General features: G+C 46.5%; 1 protein-coding gene across 3 annotated transcripts in view; it reads left to right on the top strand.

Annotated features, from left to right (window-relative positions):
* The window catches only part of LOC110494819 (dystroglycan 1), a 103,951-nt gene that overhangs the window by 39,800 nt on the left and 43,412 nt on the right, over nt 1-20,739 (top strand). For all 3 annotated transcript variants that reach the window (XM_036950949.2, XM_090206498.1, XM_036950950.2), the window contains one exon: nt 19,410-20,107. In XM_036950949.2, coding sequence (XP_036806844.2) covers nt 19,700-20,107 — 408 coding nt within the window. In that variant the 5' untranslated portion in view covers nt 19,410-19,699. The remainder of the gene's footprint in view (nt 1-19,409; nt 20,108-20,739) is intronic.

The raw sequence follows: 20,739 nt of genomic DNA on the forward strand, positions 1-20,739 counted from the left end.
CTCGGTTACTAGTCCAACGCTCTAACCACTAGGCTACCCTACCACCCCAACATCCTGGGTCTACTACCAGCCTGATATCCATAGAAACAGACTCTAGGCTATATAGACAGTCTTGTTAGGTTTAATGATAGAGATGGCTGGAGGTGGAGTCTGATGATGTCATGTTAGGTTTAATGATAGAGATGGCTGGAGGTGGAGTCTGATGTCATGTTAGGTTTAATAATAGAGATGGCTGGAGGTGGAGTCTGATGATGTCATGTTAGGTTTAATGATAGAGATGGCTGGAGGTGGAGTCTGATGATGTCATGTTAGGTTTAATGATAGAGATGGCTGGAGGTGGAGTCTGATGATGTCATGTTAGGTTTAATGATAGAGATGGCTGGAGGTGGAGTCTGATGATGTCATGTTAGGTTTAATGATAGAGATGGCTGGAGGTGGAGTCTGATGTCATGTTAGGTTTAATGATAGAGATGGCTGGAGGTGGAGTCTGATGTCATGTTAGGTTTAATGATAGAGATGGCTGGAGGTGGAGTCTGATGATGTCATGTTAGGTTTAATGATAGAGATGGCTGGAGGTGGAGTCTGATGTCATGTTAGGTTTAATGATAGAGATGGCTGGAGGTGGAGTCTGATGATGTCATGTTAGGTTTAATGATAGAGATGGCTGAAGGTGGAGTCTGATTATGTCATGTTAGGTTTAATGATAGAGATGGCTGGAGGTGGAGTCTGATGATGTCATGTTAGGTTTAATGATAGAGATGGCTGGAGGTGGAGTCTGATGATGTCATGTTAGGTTTAATGATAGAGATGGTTGGAGGTGGAGTCTGATGATGTCATGTTAGGTTTAATGATAGAGATGGCTGGAGGTGGAGTCTGATGATGTCATGTTAGGTTTAATGATAGAGATGGCTGGAGGTGGAGTCTGATGATGTCATGTTAGGTTTAATGATAGAAATGGCTGGAGGTGGAGTCTGATGATGTCATGTTAGGTTTAATGATAGAGATGGCTGGAGGTGGAGTCTGATGATGTCATGTTAGGTTTAATGATAGAGATGGCTGGAGGTGGAGTCTGATGATGTCATGTTAGGTTTAATGATAGAGATGGCTGGAGGTGGAGTCTGATGATGTCATGGTAGTTTTAATGATAGAGATGGCTAGAGGTGGAGTCTGATGATGCCATGGTAGTTTTAATGATAGAGATGGCTGGAGGTGGAGTCTGATGATGTCATGTTAGGTTTAATGATAGAGATGGCTGGAGGTGGAGTCTGATGATGTCATGTTAGGTTTAATGATAGAGATGGCTGGAGGTGGAGTCTGATGATGTCATGTTAGGTTTAATGATAGAGATGGCTGGAGGTGGAGTCTGATGTCATGTTAGGTTTAATGATAGAGATGGCTGGAGGTGGAGTCTGATGATGTCATGTTAGGTTTAATGATAGAGATGGCTGGAGGTGGAGTCTGATGATGTCATGTTAGGTTTAATGATAGAGATGGCTGGAGGTGGAGTCTGATGATGTCATGTTAGGTTTAATGATAGAGATGGCTGGAGGTGGAGTCTGATGTCATGTTAGGTTTAATGATAGAGATGGCTGGAGGTGGAGTCTGATGATGTCATGTTAGGTTTAATGATAGAGATGGCTGAAGGTGGAGTCTGATGATGTCATGTTAGGTTTAATGATAGAGATGGCTGGAGGTGGAGTCTGATGATGTCATGTTAGGTTTAATGATAGAGATGGCTGGAGGTGGAGTCTGATGATGTCATGTTAGGTTTAATGATAGAGATGGTTGGAGGTGGAGTCTGATGATGTCATGTTAGGTTTAATGATAGAGATGGCTGGAGGTGGAGTCTGATGATGTCATGTTAGGTTTAATGATAGAGATGGCTGGAGGTGGAGTCTGATGATGTCATGTTAGGTTTAATGATAGAAATGGCTGGAGGTGGAGTCTGATGATGTCATGTTAGGTTTAATGATAGAGATGGCTGGAGGTGGAGTCTGATGATGTCATGTTAGGTTTAATGATAGAGATGGCTGGAGGTGGAGTCTGATGATGTCATGTTAGGTTTAATGATAGAGATGGCTGGAGGTGGAGTCTGATGATGTCATGGTAGTTTTAATGATAGAGATGGCTGGAGGTGGAGTCTGATGATGTCATGTTATGATGTCATCTTTCTAATGTATTATCTCAAGTGGCTTCAAGCTTCCCCCAGATGTCACACTATCCACAGTGACAGTTAGCCTCGCGTTGTGGTTAAGTAGCCTAGACAACAACAACAAAAAAACAGGAATAAACTGAATTATGTCTGGACATTACATGGTGATGATCTTTTTGATTTCGTGGATTTCATCTAAAACATAAAACCGCTTTTGACGTCCGAAAACATCAGACAAACTTTGTTTTTCGGGTGAGCTGTCCCTTTTTTAAGGGTTCTGTTTTATTCACTACTCTGCGTTCCATCTTTCGGGCAGCAACAGCTCTCCATTAAAATGCTCCATTATGCCACAAGCTGGGGTTGGCTGTATTTTTCACGGGTTTTACACTCATTCATTCAAGCAGTAAAGTTAGGCGTTTAATCTAGGATAGATGAGACGTGGTCTGAAGTAGCCTGAGAAAATGAATTACTGTACAGTCTCTATCATCAACTCCACCAAAGTGTTTTAAAAGCAGGATAGTTATTCTAAAGCATTAGGGCTAAAAGCAGGCCAAGGCCTAAATTAGTTTGTCACATTTTGCCTCAGTCGTCCCCGTTCCATGTCCCCCTGTGTGAATTGGTTGTTTTTAATTCAGAGACGTTCATCGCCTAAAACGTTCATCTCTGCCTGCTTACAAGAACCATTAGGCTACCGTCCAAAAAACACAAAATATGGCATCATCATTAGATGACACAGAGTTCAGCGGGTAATTATGTTCATTTATACGGGGGGAAACGGGGGGAAATTGTCACCTATACAGTATGTGTACCTCCAGTAAGAAAATGTTGTCTGTCAGACAGGACAGGAATGCTTTGTTTATAAAGCTAAGCTACATCCTGGGATTTGAAAAAACAGACAATCAAAATGGGGACCACTTGTTTTCTTGAGCAGCTGAAGTATGAGCCTCTGGGAACAGCTTCCCGGATCCCTGTAGCTTTAAAAGAACTGATATTACATTTAGTCCTTACCTTTATTATACCAACTTAGCCGAGCGGAATGATCCCGTGTATAATTGTTTCACCCTAAATATTAATTTGATCTCTTAATTATGCAATAAAAATACACCATAACTTTAAACACCATGCTGTTTATATGCATATATATTTATATATATATATACAGTGCGGCAAAAAAGTATTTAGTCAGCCACCAATTGTGCAAGTTCTCCCACTTAAAAAGATGAGAGAGGCCTGTAATTTTCATCATCGGTACACTTCAACTATGACAGACAAAATGAGAAAAGAAAATCCAGAAAATCACATTGTAGGATTTTTAATGAACTTATTAGCAAATTATGGTGGAAAATAAGTATTTGATCACCTACAAACAAGCAAGATTTCTGGCTCTCACAGACCTGTAACTTCTTCTTTAAGAGGCTCCTCTGACCTCCACTCGTTACCTGTATTAATGGCACCTGTTTGAACTTGTTATCAGTATAAAAGACACCTGTCCACAACCTCAAACAGTCACACTCCAAACTCCACTATGGCCAAGACCAAAGAGCTGTCAAAGGACACCAGAAACAAAATCGTAGACCTGCACCAGGCTGGGAAGACTGAATCTGCAATAGGTAAGCAGCTTGGTTTGAAGAAATCAACTGTGGGAGCAATTATTAGGAAATGGAAGACATACAAGACCACTGATAATCTCCCTCGATCTGGGGCTCCACGCAAGATCTCACCCCGTGGGGTCAAAAGGATCACAAGAACGGTGAGCAAAAATCCAAGAATCACACGGGGGGACCTAGTGAATGACCTGCAGAGAGCTGGGACCAAAGTAACAAAGCCTACCATCAGTTACACACTACGCCGCCAGGGACTCAAATCCTGCAGTGCCAGACGTGTCCCCCTGCTTAAGCCAGTACATGTCCAGGCCCGTCTGAAGTTTGCTAGAGAGCATTTGAATGATCCAGAAGAAGATTGGGAGAATGTCATATGGTCAGATGAAACCAAAATATAACTTTTTGGTAAAAACTCAACTCGTCTTGTTTGGAGGACAAAGAATGCTGAGTTTGGGGCTGTTTTTCTGCAAAGGGACCAGGACGACTGATCCATGTAAAGGAAAGAATGAATGGGGCCATGTATCGTGAGATTTTGAGTGAAAACCTCCTTCCATCAGCAAGGGCATGGAAGATGAAAAGTGGCTGGGTCTTTCAGCATGACAATGATCCCAAACACACCGCCCGGGCAACAAAGGAGTGGCTTCGTAAGAAGCATTTCAAGGTCCTGGATTGGCCTAGCCAGTCTCCAGATCTTAACCCCATAGAAAATCTTTGGAGGGAGTTGAAAGTCCGTGTTGCCCAGCAACAGCCCCAAAACATCACTGCTCTAGAGGAGATCTGCATGGAGGAATGGGCCAAAATACCAGCAACAGTGTGTGAAAACCTTGTGAAGACTTACAGAAAACGTTTGACCTCTGTCATTGCCAACAAGGGGTATATAACAAAGTATTGAGATAAACTTTTGTTATTGACCAACTACTTATTTTCCACCATAATTTGCAAATAAATTCATTAAAAATCCTACAATGTGATTTTCTGGATTTTTTTTCTTCTCATTTTATCCGTCATAGTTGAAGTGTACCTATGATGAAAATTACAGGCCTCTCTCATATTTTTAAGTGGGAGAACTTGCACAATTGGTGGCTGACTAAATACTTTTTTTGCCCCACTGTATATATTTATTCAGTATCAAATCTAATTTTATTGGTCTCAGCATACAAATATTTTGCAGATGTTATCGCAGGTGTAGCAAAATGCTTATGTTCTTATGCACCAACGATGCACAGTAATATGTACAATTACAAAATAGTACACACAGATCAAACAAATTCTAGTCACAGTACACAGGAGAACAAATTACACTAACATAACATTATGATGCTGTGTTTCCATTTTTCAAAGTAGAATACATTTCTCCCAGTGTATAAATACCTTGAGCATGACATGAGTTATTCTGGAAGTGTTGATGGTCTAGTCTGGCAATTAGAATCCATGATTATCGTACGCTGTGGAATCTCTGTATAGAGCAGGAACCCAGGAATAGGACGCCAGGAAGTTCCCTGATGGACTAATGGGTATCTAAATAAACTAAACTCAAGCAGGATGACCTTTCAGTCACGGGTCATAGGCATGATGACAATGCATTACAATCCAGGCCAGGAAAACCAAATGCCCCTGCATAGACCTGCACTAGAACAGATCAACAGAACTCTCTATGTACAGAGCCTTCAGAAAGTATTCACACCCCTTGACTTTTTCTACATTTTGTTGTGTTACAAAGTGGGAATATAATGGATTTAATTGTAATTTTCTGTTAACAATCTACACAAAATACTCTGTCAGTGGAAGAAAGATGTTACATATTTTTGGAATTGAATTTAAATCTTGATTAGATAGGTATTCAACGCTCTGAGTCAATACATGTTAGAATCACCTTTGGCAATGATTACAACACTGAGACTTTCTGGGTAAGTCTCTAAGGTCACGTCCTACACTTGACACTTCAAATCAAATGTATTTTTATAGCCCTTCTTACATCAGCTGATATCTCAAAGTGCTGTACAGAAACCCAGCCTAAAACCCCCAAACAGCAAGCAATGCAGGTGGAGAAGCACTTAACATGCTTCTCCTGTCAGAAGACGAAAATCGCATTGAAAAGACGGGTCTAGAGACACAAACGTTGCTTTGTCGTCTGATTTGTGTTCAGATCTGACTTACTATTTCAGGAGGTGGTCAGGGATGCATTGTGTGCGGATTTCTCCTCATTCTGGACGTGCAGATTTCTCCAGAAAACTTGTGTTTTGGGCCCCGTGAGAGGTACTTTTCTCTTTGTCACGTTGGAGGAAATACATTCTTAGCGTGTGATATGTTTGCTGGCCTCATAAATGCTAATATTTTACAAAAGCACGAAACAGGCAGCAGCTACTCTTCCTGTGGTTTATTATGGATCCCCATTAGTTCCTGCCAAGGCAGCAGCTACTCTTCCTGAGGTTTATTATGGATCCCCATTAGTTCCTGTCAAGGCAGCAGCTACTCTTCCTGGGGTTTATTGTGGATCCCCATTAGTTCCTGCCAAGGCAGCAGCTACTCTTCCTGGGGTTTATTATGGATCCCCATTAATTCCTGCCAAGGCAGCAGCTACTCTTCTTGGGGTTTATTAGGGATCCTCATTAGTTCCTGTCAAGGCAGCAGCTACTCTTCCTGGGGTTTATTATGGATCCCCATTAGTTCCTGTCAAGGCAGCAGCTACTCTTCCTGGGGTTTATTATGCATCCCCATTAGTTCCTGCCAAGGCAGCAGCTACTCTTCCTGGGGTTTATTGTGGATCCCCATTAGTTCTTGCCAAGGCAGCAGCTACTCTTCCTGGGGTTTATTGTGGATCCCCATTAGTTCCTGCCAAGGCAGCAGCTTCTCTTCCTGGGGTTTATTATGGATCCCCATTAGTTCCTGCCAAGGCAGCAGCTTCTCTTCCTGGGGTTTATTATGGATCCCCATTAGTTCCTGCCAAGGCAGCAGCTACTCTTCATGGGGTTTATTATGGATCCCCATTAGTTCCTGCCATGGCAGCAGCTACTCTTCCTGGGGTTTATTGTGGATCCCCATTAGTTCCTGCCAAGGCAGCAGCTTCTCTTCCTGGGGTTTATTATGGATCCCCATTAGTTCCTGCCAAGGCAGCAGCTTCTCTTCCTGGGGTTTATTAAGGATCCCCATTAGTTCCTGCCAAGGCAGCAGCTTCTCTTCCTGGGTTTTATTAAGGATCCCCATTAGTTCCTGCCAAGGCAGCAGCTACTCTTCCTGGGGTTTATTATGGATCCCCATTAGTTCCTGCCAAGGCAGCAGCTTCTCTTCCTGGGGTTTATTATGGATCCCCATTAGTTCCTGCCAAGGCAGCAGCTACTCTTCATGTGGTTTATTATGGATCCCCATTAGTTCCTGCCACGGCAGCAGCTTCTCTTCCTGGGGTTTATTATGGATCCCCATTAGTTCCTGCCAAGGCAGCAGCTACTCTTCCTGGGGTTTATTATGGATCCCCATTAGTTCCTGCCAAGGCAGCAGCTTCTCTTACTGGGGTTTATTATGGATCCCCATTAGTTCCTGTCAAGGCAGCAGCTACTCTTCCTGGGGTTTATTATGGATCCCCATTAGTTCCTGCCAAGGCAGAAGCTTCTCTTACTGGGGTTTATTATGGATCCCCATTAGTTCCTGCCAAGGCAGCAGCTTCTCTTCCTGGGGTTTATTATGGATCCCCATTAGTTCCTGCCAAGGCAGCAGCTTCTCTTCCTGGGGTTTATTTTGGGTCCCCATTAGTTCCTGCCAAGGCAGCAGCTACTCTTCCTGGGGTTTATTTTGGATCCTCATTAGTTCCTGTCAAGGCAGCAGCTACTGTTCCTGGGGTTTATTATGGATCCCCATTAGTTCCTGTCAAGGCAGCAGCTTCTCTTCCTGGGGTTTATTATGGATCCCCATTAGTACCTGTCAAGGCAGCAGCTACTCTTCCTGGGGTTTATTATGGATCCCCATTACTTCCTGCCAAGGGAGCAGCTACTCTTCTGGGGTTTATTATGGATCCCCATTAGTTCCTGTCAAGGCAGCAGCTACTCTTCCTGGGGTTTATTATGGATCCCCATTAGTTCCTGTCAATGCAGCAGCTACTCTTCCTGGGGTTTATTATGGATCCCCATTAGTTCCTGCCAAGGCAGCAGCTTCTCTTCCTGTGGTTTATTATGGATCCCCATTAGTTCCTGCCAAGGCAGCAGCTACTCTTCCTGAGGTTTATTATGGATCCCCATTAGTTCCTGTCAAGGCAGCAGCTACTCTTCCTGGGGTTTATTGTGGATCCCCATTAGTTCCTGCCAAGGCAGCAGCTACTCTTCCTGGGGTTTATTATGCATCCCCATTAGTTCCTGCCAAGGCAGCAGCTACTCTTCCTGGGGTTTATTATGGATCCCCATTAATTCCTGCCAAGGCAGCAGCTACTCTTCTTGGGGTTTATTAGGGATCCCCATTAGTTCCTGTCAAGGCAGCAGCTACTCTTCCTGGGGTTTATTATGGATCCCCATTAGTTCCTGTCAAGGCAGCAGCTACTCTTCCTGGGGTTTATTATGCATCCCCATTAGTTCCTGCCAAGGCAGCAGCTACTCTTCCTGGGGTTTATTGTGGATCCCCATTAGTTCTTGCCAAGGCAGCAGCTACTCTTCCTGGGGTTTATTGTGGATCCCCATTAGTTCCTGCCAAGGCAGCAGCTTCTCTTCCTGGGGTTTATTAAGGATCCCCATTAGTTCCTGCCAAGGCAGCAGCTTCTCTTCCTGGGTTTTATTAAGGATCCCCATTAGTTCCTGCCAAGGCAGCAGCTACTCTTCCTGGGGTTTATTATGGATCCCCATTAGTTCCTGCCAAGGCAGCAGCTTCTCTTCCTGGGGTTTATTATGGATCCCCATTAGTTCCTGCCAAGGCAGCAGCTACTCTTCATGTGGTTTATTATGGATCCCCATTAGTTCCTGCCACGGCAGCAGCTTCTCTTCATGGGGTTTATTATGGATCCCCATTAGTTCCTGCCAAGGCAGCAGCTACTCTTCCTGGGGTTTATTATGGATCCCCATTAGTTCCTGCCAAGGCAGCAGCTTCTCTTACTGCGGTTTATTATGGATCCCCATTAGTTCCTGTCAAGGCAGCAGCTACTCTTCCTGGGGTTTATTATGGATCCCCATTAGTTCCTGCCAAGGCAGAAGCTTCTCTTACTGGGGTTTATTATGGATCCCCATTAGTTCCTGCCAAGGCAGCAGCTTCTCTTCCTGGGGTTTATTATGGATCCCCATTAGTTCCTGCCAAGGCAGCAGCTTCTCTTCCTGGGGTTTATTTTGGGTCCCCATTAGTTCCTGCCAAGGCAGCAGCTACTCTTCCTGGGGTTTATTTTGGATCCTCATTAGTTCCTGTCAAGGCAGCAGCTACTGTTCCTGGGGTTTATTATGGATCCCCATTAGTTCCTGTCAAGGCAGCAGCTACTCTTCCTGGGGTTTATTATGGATCCCCATTAGTTCCTGCCAAGGCAGCCGCTTCTCTTGCTGGGGTTCATTATGGATCCCCATTAGTTCCTGTCAAGGCAGCAGCTACTCTTCCTGGGGTTTATTATGGATCCCCATTAGTTCCTGCCAAGGCAGAAGCTTCTCTTACTGGGGTTTATTATGGATCCCCATTAGTTTCTGCCAAGGCAGCAGCTACTCTTCCTGGGGTTTATTATGGATCCCCATTAGTTCCTGCCAAGGCAGCAGCTTCTCTTCCTGGGGTTTATTTTGGGTCCCCATTAGTTCCTGCCAAGGCAGCAGCTACTCTTCCTGGGGTTTATTTTGGATCCTCATTAGTTCCTGCCAATGCAGCAGCTACTCTTCCTGGGGTTTATTATGGATCCCCATTAGTTCCTGTCAAGGCAGCAGCTACTGTTCCTGTGGTTTATTATGGATCCCCATTAGTTCCTGTCAAGGCAGCAGCTTCTCTTCCTGGGGTTTATTAGGGATCCCCATTAGTTCCTGCCAAGGCAGCAGCTACTCTTCCTCGGGTCCATCAAAATTACGTCAATTATACAGTTTTAAAAACTTTACAATACTTTCATTACAGAATTCACAACTTCTATGTGTGCGCCCTCAGGCCACTCCTCCACATCTACAACACAAAATCCATGTGAACGTGTGTGTATGTTATCATGTGTGTGTGTGTGTGTGTGTGTGTGTGTGTGTGTGTGTGTGTGTGTGTGTGTGTGTGTGTGTATGTGTGTGTGTGTGTGTGTGTGTGTGTGTGTCCACAGTCCCCGCTGTTCCATAAGGTGTATTTTCCTCTTTTTTAAAAGTCTGATTCTACTGCTGCATCAGTTACCTGATGTGGAATAGAGTTCCATGTAGTCATGGCTCTATGTAGTACTGTGGAATAGAGTTCCATGTAGTCATGGCTCTATGTAGTACTGTGGAATAGAGTTCCATGTAGTCATGGCTCTATGTAGTACTGTGCACCTCCCATAGTCTGTTCTGGATTTGGGGATTGTGAAGAGACCTCTGGTGGCATTTCTTGTGGGGTATGCATGGGTGTCTGAGCTGTGTGCCAGTAGTTTAAACAGACGGCACGGTACATTCAACACGTCAATACCTCTCATAAATACAAGTAGTGATGAAGTCAATCTCTCCTCCACTTTGAGCCAGAAGAGATTGACATGCATATTAATGTCTCTCTGTGTACATCCAAGGGCCAATTGTGTTGCCCTGTTCTGAGCCAATTGCAATTTCCCTAAGTCCTTCTTTGTGGAACCTGACCACACGACAGTAGTCCAGGTGTGACAAAACTAGAGCCTGTAGGACCTGCCTTGTTGACAGTGCTGTTAAGAAGGTAGAAACTAGGACCTGTAGGACCTGCCTTGTTGACAGTGCTGTTAAGAAGGTAGAAACTAGGGCCTGTAAAACCTGCCTTGTTGACAGTGCTGTTAAGAAGGTAGAAACTAGGGCCTGTAGGACCTGCCTTGTTGGCAGTGCTGTTAAGAAGGTAGAAACTAGGGCCTGTAGGATCTGCCTTGTTGACAGTGCTGTTAAGAAGGTAGAAACTAGAGCCTGTAGGACCTGCCTTGTTGACAGTGCTGTTGAGAAGGTAGAAACTAGGGCCTGTAGGACCTGCCTTGTTGGCAGTGCTGTTAAGAAGGTAGAAACTAGGGCCTGTAGGATCTGCCTTGTTGACAGTGCTGTTAAGAAGGTAGAAACTAGAGCCTGTAGGACCTGCCTTGTTGACAGTGCTGTTAAGAAGGTAGAAACTAGAGCCTGTAAAACCTGCCTTGTTGACAGTGCTGTTAAGAAGGCAGAAACTAGGGCCTGTAGGACCTGCCTTGTTGACAGTGCTGTTAAGAAGGCAGAAACTAGGACCTGTAGGATCTGCCTTGTTGACAGTGCTGTTAAGAAGGCAGAAACTAGGACCTGTATGACCTGCCTTGTTGGTAGTGCTGTTAAGAAGGCAGAAACTAGGACCTGTAGGATCTGCCTTGTTGGTAGTGCTGTTAAGAAGGCAGAAACTAGGACCTGTAGGATCTGCCTTGTTGGTAGTGCTGTTAAGAAGGCAGAAACTAGGACCTGTAGGATCTGCCTTGTTGACAGTGCTGTTAAGAAGGCAGAAACTAGGACCTGTAGGATCTGCCTTGTAGACAAAAAATTATCTAAATTATATACAGTGTATTCGGAAAGTACCCCTTTCAATTTTTCCACATTTTGTTTCGTTAGACATATTCTGAAACTGATTAAATTGTTAGTTTTTTTCTTCTCATAAATCTACACACACTAATAGTAATGCAAAAACAAGTTTGTCGAAATGTTTGCAAATGTATAAACAAAAGTTAAAAACAGAAATACATTATTTACGTAAGTATTCAGACCCTATTGATACTCGAAATTGAGCTCAGGTGTATCCTGTTTCCATTGAAACTGTGTGGCTAGAATGTGTCGTTAGAACATTCAGAGTGGCTAGAATATGTCGTTAGAACATTCAGAGTGGCTTGAATGTGTCGTTAGAACATTCAGAGTGGCTAGAATGTGTTGTTAGAACATTCAGAGTGGCTAGAATGTGTCGTTAGAACATTGAGTGGCTAGATTGTGTCGTTAGAAGATTCAGAGTGGCTAGAATATGTCGTTAGAACTTTGAGTGGCTTGAATGTGTCGTTAGAAGATTCAGAGTGGCTAGAATGTGTCATTAGAACATTCAGAGTGGCTAGAATGTGTCGTTAGAACATTCAGAGTGGCTAGAATGTGTCGTTAGAACATTGAGAGTGGCTAGAATGTGTCGTTAGAACATTCCGAGTGGCTTGAATGTGTCGTTAGAACATTCAGAGTGGCTAGAATGTGTCGTTAGAACATTCAGAGTGGCTAGAATGTGTCGTTAGAACATTCAGAGTGGCTAGAATGTGTCGTTAGAAGATTCAGAGGGGCTAGAATGTGTCGTTAGAACATTCAGAGTGGCTAGAATGTGTCGTTAGAACATTCAGAGTGGCTAGAATGTGTCGTTAGAACATTCAGAGTGGCTAGAATGTGTCGTTAGAACATTCAGAGTGGCTAGAATGTGTCGTTAGAAAATTCAGAGTGGCTAGAATGTGTCGTTAGAACATTCAGAGTGGCTAGAATGTGTCGTTAGAACATTCAGAGTGGCTAGAATGTGTCGTTAGAACATTGAGTGGCTAGAATATGTCGTTAGAACATTCAGAGTGGCTAGAATGTGTCGTTAGAACATTCAGAGTGGCTAGAATGTGTCGTTAGAACATTCAGAGTGGCTAGAATGTGTCGTTAGAACATTCAGAGTGGCTAGAATGTGTCGTTAGAACATTCAGAGTGGCTAGAATGTGTCGTTAGAAAATTCAGAGTGGCTAGAATGTGTTGTTAGAACATTCAGAGTGGCTAGAATGTGTCGTTAGAACATTGAGTGGCTAGAATGTGTCGTGAGAACATTCAGAGTGTCTAGAATATGTCGTTAGAACATTCAGAGTGGCTAGAATGTGTCGTTAGAACATTCAGAGTGGCTAGAATGTGTCGTTAGAACATTCAGAGTGGCTAGAATGTGTCGTTAGAACATTCAGAGTGGCTAGAATGTGTCGTTAGAACATTGAGTGGCTAGAATATGTCGTTAGAACATTCAGAGTGGCTAGAATGTGTCGTTAGAACATTCAGAGTGGCTAGAATGTGTCGTTAGAACATTGAGAGTGGCTAGAATGTGTCGTGAGAACATTGAGTGGCTAGAATGTGTTGTTAGAACATTCAGAGTGGCTTGAATGTGTCGTTAGAACATTCAGAGTGGCTAGAATGTGTCGTGAGAACATTGAGTGGCTAGAATGTGTTGTTAGAATATTCTGGAGTGGACATGAGTCATTTTAGTCATTCTAAAGCCTGTCTGTCTCTTCTATTCTAAAGCCACAGTTAGTCCCCCGGCCTCATTCTACGCTGGACAAAGGTGTTACCATGGCGCCTCCAGGAACTGTCTGTCACCCCTCCATGTTGTGACTTGGTTCAGACTGGGAACTGTCTGTCACCCCTCTATGTTGTGACTTGGTTCAGACGGGGAACTACCTGTCACCCCTCCATGTTGTGACTTGGTTCAGACTGGGAACTACCTGTCACCCCTCCATGTTGTGACTTGGTTCAGACTGGGAACTGTCCGTCACCCCTCCATGCTGTGACCTGGTTCAGGCAGTTTGTCTTTCAGACCAGTCCACTCCTCACCTCTCCATGCTGTGACCTGGTTCAGGCAGTTTGTCTTTCAGACCAGTCCACTCCTCACCTCTCCCACTCACCTTTCATTCCACCTCCCAGGCATCTACATACACACACCACTCCTAGCCACCCACCTCTATTTAAATCTTAATCTCTGAGCTTTGGGCAGTGGACTGTATCAGCCATCAGAACTGGCCTCTCTCTCTGTCAGTCTGTCTCTGTCAGTCTGTCTCTGTGTATCAGCCATCAGAACTGGCCTCTCTCTCTGTCATTCTGTCTCTGTGTATCAGCCATCAAAACTGGCCTCTCTCTCTGTCAGTCTGTCTCTCTGTCAGTCTGTCTCTGCGTATCAGCCATCAAAACTGGCCTCTCTCTCTGTCAGTCTGTCTCTGTGTATCAGCCATCATAACTGGCCTCTCTCTCTGTCAGTCTGTCTCTGTGTCTCTGTCTCTCTGTCAGTCTGTCTCTGTGTCTCTGGGTCTCGGTCTGTCTCTCTGTCAGTCTGTCTCTGTGTCTCTGGGTCTCGGTCTGTCTCGGTGTCTGTCTGTCTGTCGGTCTCGGTGTCTGTCTGTCTCTGTCTCGGGGTCTGTCTCGTCTCAGTGTCTGTCTGTCTCGGTGTCTGTCTGTCTCTCGGTCTCGGTGTCTGTCTGTCTCGGTCTCGTGGTCTGTCTCGTCTGTCTGTCTGTCTGTCTGTCTGGGTCTCTGTCTGTCTGTCTGTCTGTCTGTCTCGGTCTCTGTCTGTCTATCTGTCTCGGTCTCTCTCTGTCTCTCGGTCTCTCTCTGTCTGTCGGTCTTTGTCTCTCTCTGTCTCTCGGTCTCTGTCTCTCTCGGTCTCTCGTCTCGGTCTGTCTCTCGGTCTCTGTCTCTCTCTGTCTCTCGGTCTCTCTCTGTCTCTCGGTCTCTCTCTGTCTCTCGGTCTCTGTCTCTCTCGGTCTCTCGTCTTGGTCTGTCTCTCGGTCTCTGTCTCTCTCTGTCTCTCGGTCTCTCTCTGTCTCTCGGTCTCTGTCTCTCTCGGTCTCTCGTCTTGGTCTGTCTCTCGGTCTCTGTCTCTCTCTGTCTCTCGGTCTCTCTCTGTCTCTCTCGGTCTCTCGTCTCGGTCTGTCTCTCAGTCTCTCTCCTTCACAAAGGCCCAGTCAGTCAGTGTGGATGGTACTGCCAGAGCCCAGGTCTGTGTGCCTGTAGACCCCTCTGATCTCGCCCCCCCTTTTGATGAAGCATCTCTTTTTTTTTATGTGAGAAGGCTCTCAGGAAGCCAAAGTCCATTCCATTCCACGGCCCAGAGCTCATAGCCAGCTCAGGTTCAGGCTCCGGCTCTGCTTCCTTACCAAACGGTACCCTATTTTCCTATCCCCTACATCCAAAGCCCTTTGGACCCTGATCAAAACTAGTGCACTACATAGAGAATAGGGTGGCATTTGGGATGCACTGCGGACTCCGCACTTTTTTGGGGGGGGGTGGGTGATCGTCGATGCCTGTCTGACTACCCGGTCTCAGGTCTCTCCTTGTACCGGGGTGACAGGTGAAGGGTCGGTTGATCAAGAGGGGAATGCAGCTATGTGAAGACGGACGTTTTACCCTCTGAATAGCCCCCTTCACTTCTCCGAGTGCTGAAAGGAGCTCTTTATCAATCTGCTAGACTACCAGAGAGGAGACAGTTCTGGCTTTAATCCCTAAAGGCACCCTACGTAGTGCACTATATAGGGACTAGGGTGCCATTTGGGAAGCAGATCTGAAATTCTTTAATACTGCCAGGCCAGTCCATCAGGCCACTCTGCCAGACCAGTCCATCAGGCCTCTCTGCCAGGCCAGTCCATCAGGCCACTCCGCCAGGCCAGTCCATCAGGCCACTCCGCCAGGCCAGTCCATCAGGCCACTCCGCCAGGCCAGTCCATCAGGGCACTCCCTGGTCCGCCCTGGTGCATCAAGCCACTCTGCCAGGTATGGTTGAGAAACAGGCCACTCCATCAGGCCACTCCCTACTCCATCAGGCCACTCCCTATTCCATCAGGCCACTCCCTACTCCATCAGGCCACTCCCTACTCCATCAGGCCACTCCCTACTCCATCAGGCCACTCCCTGGTGCATCAGGCCACTCCCTACTCAATCAGGCCACTCCCTGGTGCATCAGGCCACTCCCTACTCCATCAGGCCACTCCCTGGTGCATCAGGCCACTCCCTACTCAATCAGGCCACTCCCTGGTGCATCAGGCCACTCCCTACTCAATCAGGCCACTCCCTGGTGCATCAGGCCACTCCCTACTCCAGCAGGCCACTCCCTGGTGCATCAGGCCACTCCCTACTCAATCAGGCCACTCCCTGGTGCATCAGGCCACTCCCTACTCCAGCAGGCCACTCCCTGGTGCATCAGGCCACTCCCTACTCCATCAGGCCACTCCCTGGTGCATCAGGCCACTTTCCCAGGTATGGTGGAGAAACAGGCCACTCCATCAGGCCACTCCCTACTCCATCAGGCCACTCCCTGGTGCATCAGGCCACTCCCTACTCCATCAGGCCACTCCCTGGTGCATCAGGCCACTCCCTACTCCATCAGGCCACTCCCTGGTGCATCAGGCCACTTTCCCAGTTATGGTGGAGAAACAGGCCACTCCATCAGGCCACTCCCTACTCCATCAGGCCACTCCCTATTCCATCAGGCCACTCCCTATTCTATCAGGCCACTCCCTATTCCATCAGGCCACTCCCTGGTGCATCAGGCCACTTTCCCAGGTATGGTGGAGAAACAGGCCACTCCATCAGGCCACTCCCTATTCCATCAGGCCACTCCCTGGTGCATCAGGCCACTTTCCCAGTTATGGTGGAGAAACAGGCCACTCCATCAGGCCACTCCCTACTCCATCAGGCCACTCTCTGTTCCATCAGGCGTATTGTTCAGGCTGAATACTAGAAGGAGGAGCGAGGGTCTGTGCCTTTTGTGGACACAGTAGCTTACCTGTTATCAACAATGATGGATGATATGATTTCAGGGATTCTGATTCTGGAATCCCGTGTGGCTTCAACTTCATTGCACTTAATAACAGAGGGCCGAAGGTTTCACTGCAGTTTTCAGTGATTGTGTTCACAAAACAGACTACTGTTTTTTGTTGTTTTCTATGATAAGACATCTTATGCATTAGGCCTCATATCTGTCACTTTCTGCCCCCCAAAAAACGACATGTTTTTAGTTGGTATTTTCTTCGATTCTGCACTGTTGTTTAACTTGAACATTTTCAAATGGAATCTTTTGCATTCTGTTGATTAATTCAGAACTTGGCTATGTGCAGTAAATGACAGGACCAAGCAGAGCTTAGGAAACAACATGGTGTTCTGGTGGATTTAGGAACCCTTGAGTTGTTGTTTATGCTGAGTTACATTCTCCTCTCTTCTGGGGAATAATCAATACATAAGCGTATGTGACTAGGTCCCTCTCGCTCACCTCTCTCCTTTCTCCTCTTCTCTTGTTTCTCCCACTTCTGCCTTGCCCTCTCCCAATGCTCTCTTGTGTTCCTCTCATCTCTCTCTCCTTTCTTCTCCTTCTCACCTATCTCTCTCGCATTCCAAATCTCTCCCACCTCTCTCTCTCTCGCATTCCAAATCTCTCCCACCTCTCTCTCTCTCTCCTTCCAAATATCTCCCACCTCTCTCTCTCTCACCTTCCAAATCTCTCCTAACCTCTTTCTCTCACTCTCCTTACAAATCTCTCCTAACCTCTCTCTCTCACTCTCCTTACAAATCTCTCCTAACCTCTCTCTCTCGCTCTCCTTCCAAATCTCTCCTAACATCTCTCTCTCGCTCTCCTTCCAAATCTCTCCTAACCTCTCTCTCTCGCTCTCCTTCCAAATCTCTCCTAACCTCTCTCTCTCTCACTCTCCTTCCAAATCTTTCTCACCTCTCTCGCTCTCCTTCCAAATCTCTCCCAACTCTCTCTCTCTCTCGCCTTCCAAATCTCTCCCACCTCTCTCTCTCGCTCTCCTTCCAACTCTCCCACCTCTCTCTCTCGCTCTCCTTCCAACTCTCCCACCTCTGTCTCTCTCACCTTCCAAATCTCTCCCACCTCTCTCTCTCGCTCTCCTTCCAACTCTCCCACCTCTCTCTCGCTCTCCTTCCAACTCTCTCACACGTGTTCTTCCCTCTCCCACCTCTCTCTCCCTCTCCTTCCAACTCTCTCACACGTGTTCTTCCCTCTCCCACCTCTCTCTCCCTCTCCTTCCAACTCTCTCACACGTGTTCTTCCCTCTCCCACCTCTCTCTCGCTCTCCTTCCAACTCCCTCACACGTGTTCTTCCCTCTCCCACCTCTCACTTGCTCTCCTTCCAACTCTCTCACGCGTGTTCTTCCCTCTCCCACCTCTCTCTCGCTCTCCTTCCAACTCTCTCACGCGTGTTCTTCCCTCTCCCATCTCTCTCTCGCTCTCCTTCCAACTCTCTCACACGTGTTCTTCCCTCTCCCACCTCTCTCTCGCTCTCCTTCCAACTCTCTCACACGTGTTCTTCCCTCTCCCACCTCTCTCTCCCTCTCCTTCCAACACTCTCACACGTGTTCTTCCCTCTCTCACCTCTCTCTCCCTCTCCTTCCAACTCTCCCACCTCTCTCTCCCTCTCCTTCCAACTCTCTCACACGTGTTCTTCCCTCTCCCACCTCTCTGGTTCAGTTGTTTCCCTGAGCTCCCAGTAGAGAGGGGCTGAGCCCTCCAGGGAAATCAGCTGTGTGTTGTATAGATATGTGGAGCTGCCCCACCTACTCTAGACACACACACACACACACACACACACACACACACACACACACACACACACACACACACCATTTTAGGCAGCTTCTCCTCTCTGTTGCCACATCCCTTTCTCTTTCTCTCCTCCCTCCCCCTCATGAAAGACATGTATGAATAACAGCCCTGAGTTGAGCTCACCAGCCAGACCGATACAAAGGAAAAGTCATGCATTCATCTCAGCACTTCCAAGAAAAGCTTCAGTTGAGCTGGGCTGGTATTGTAAGGTGACCCCTGTTTCACCATGTTTCACTAGTCAATGGGAGGGAGGCAGGGTCTTTCTGCCTTTAGAGGGGAAGACAGGGCTGTTCTGGCTGTAATGACTTGGGGAATTCACAGAGCGAGACACAGAGGCAAAGAAAGGGGGAACGTTGGAGAGACAGCGTGGGAGGGAGAGAGAGAGAGAGAGAAGGAAAGACAGACAGCGAATGGGAGACAGAGGGAGACAGAAGCCCTGTTTATATCTTCTGTTGACATGCACCCTTTTGTCCTGATCTTGACCCGATCTTGTCTGTTTACACTTATAAGATCTGACCACAATCAGATCACAATGTGTCTTAATCGTCTAATTATCAGATATATTTTTTAAAGATCACAACAAAGGCTACATGTTAGAATCAGGTACAGACAGAACTAGAGAGAGATGTGTTTTCGTCCCCCCCCCCCCCCCCCCCCCCCCTCCTCCTCCTCTCCTCCTTCAGTTGAAAGTTGTTTCTTTCAGTTTGAATGTTAGTCTGATTATGTTGCTATAGCTACACACCTGGGTTTATGTTGCTATAGCTACACACCTGGGTTTATGTTGCTATAGCTACACACCTGGGTTTATGTTGCTATAGCTACACACCTGGGATTATGTTGCTATAGCTACACACCTAGGTTTATGTTGCTATAGCTAAACACCTGGGATTATGTTGCTATAGCTACACACATGGGATTATGTTGCTATAGCTACACTCCGGAGATTATGTTGCTATAGCTACACACCTGGGATTATGTTGCTATAGCTACACACATGGTGTGTGGAAGCATGCACATTGTTGCCTGGAATGTTATTGACAATGGGATTTGTGTAGACTACAGATAATTAACCTAACTCTTAAGGTGATAGAGAGGGAATGAACTCCGAGGTGTTTAAAGTTGAGGTTAAATATTGAACCTGTCTAGCAGTTTTAAAACTCCTCCTGGTATTTAAAGCATGTCTTAATGAATCGCTGTTTCTTCTCGTTCTGCAGGTCTAAAATGCTGGGTTAACAATGGGGTCTACGAACCACTGAAGAGCCTCTGACAAAGGAACAAGGGAAACAAGAGGAAAGGAGAGGAGAAAAGGAGAGAGAGAAATCAAAGGAGAGGGGACTCAGAGAGAGAGAGAGAGAGAGAGAGAAGGAGCCCCTATTGAAAAGAAAAGCGGAGGTTGGGTCGGGTAGGATCAGCTTTGTGTCTGTCGGTGTGTGGTTGGGTTGCATGCTGTCCTCTCCAGGGGACATCCTCCTTTGTGTGAGAGATAGTTAACAAAAGACAAAGAATGCCCAATAAACAGAGAGGAGAGTGTCGAGCGGCGGAGGAGGCTAGAGCGGAGATGCCTGGTCTGGGGAGCTTAGCTGTGGGTTGCAGGGCTAGTGTGTTGCTGCTACTGGCTCTCATGGTAACTCTGGCTCAAGGAGCCTGGCCTCTGGATCAATCCCAGGGACAGGTGGAGGTGCTGGGGGACATGATGGTGGACGGACCCGGGGAGCTGGAGGCCTCCATGCACTCCTCCATACTGTCAGACTTCCAGGCGGTGGAGGCCTTGGAGCCGGTGGCGGATGCAGTTCAGCAGTCTGCAGTAGGAGCAAGGGGAGTGTCAGGGTTCCCTGACTCGTCTGCTGTGGTTGGCCGGGTGTTTCAGATGAAGGTTCCGGTGAAGACGGACCATTCCAGGAACATGGTGAAGGTGAGAACCCTAATCAATCATTACTGAGGCCCGTGAGGGTGTGTGTGTGTGTGTGTGTGTGTGTGTGTGTGTGTGTGTGTTTCAGGGTTTCCGGACAATGTGACTGGGAAGATTTTAATTTAACGTCCAGTTAAGGAATGTACCGGCCCCATATGGATTGGGTGCATAACCCATGTCCACCACGCTGCTCAGAATGACACAAATCACATTTACATTATGGTGGTGCATCATCATAGAACAAGTGTTAATCAACCAGCCAATAAAACAGCATATTCAAATATTTGCCAAAATGCAATTAGCAGGAAAAAAACATTCTAAACAGCACACCTGGGGGAAAACACCATTCTAAACAGAACACCTGGGGGTAAAAACCATTCTAAACAGCACACCTGGGGGAAAACACCATTCTACACAGCACACCTGGGGGAAACACCATTCTACACAGCACACCTGGGGGAAAACACCATTCTACACAGAACACCTGGGGGTAAACACCATTCTAAACAGCACACCTGGGGGAAACACCATTCTACACAGCACACCTGGGGAAACACCATTCTAAACAGCACACCTGGGGGCAACACCATTCTAAACAGCACACCTGGGGAAAACACCATTCTAAACAGCACACC

Source organism: Oncorhynchus mykiss, chromosome 17, assembly GCF_057628025.1.
Source record: "Oncorhynchus mykiss isolate SJ-2025 chromosome 17, ASM5762802v1, whole genome shotgun sequence".
In the NCBI taxonomy this organism is placed as follows: domain Eukaryota; kingdom Metazoa; phylum Chordata; class Actinopteri; order Salmoniformes; family Salmonidae; genus Oncorhynchus; species Oncorhynchus mykiss.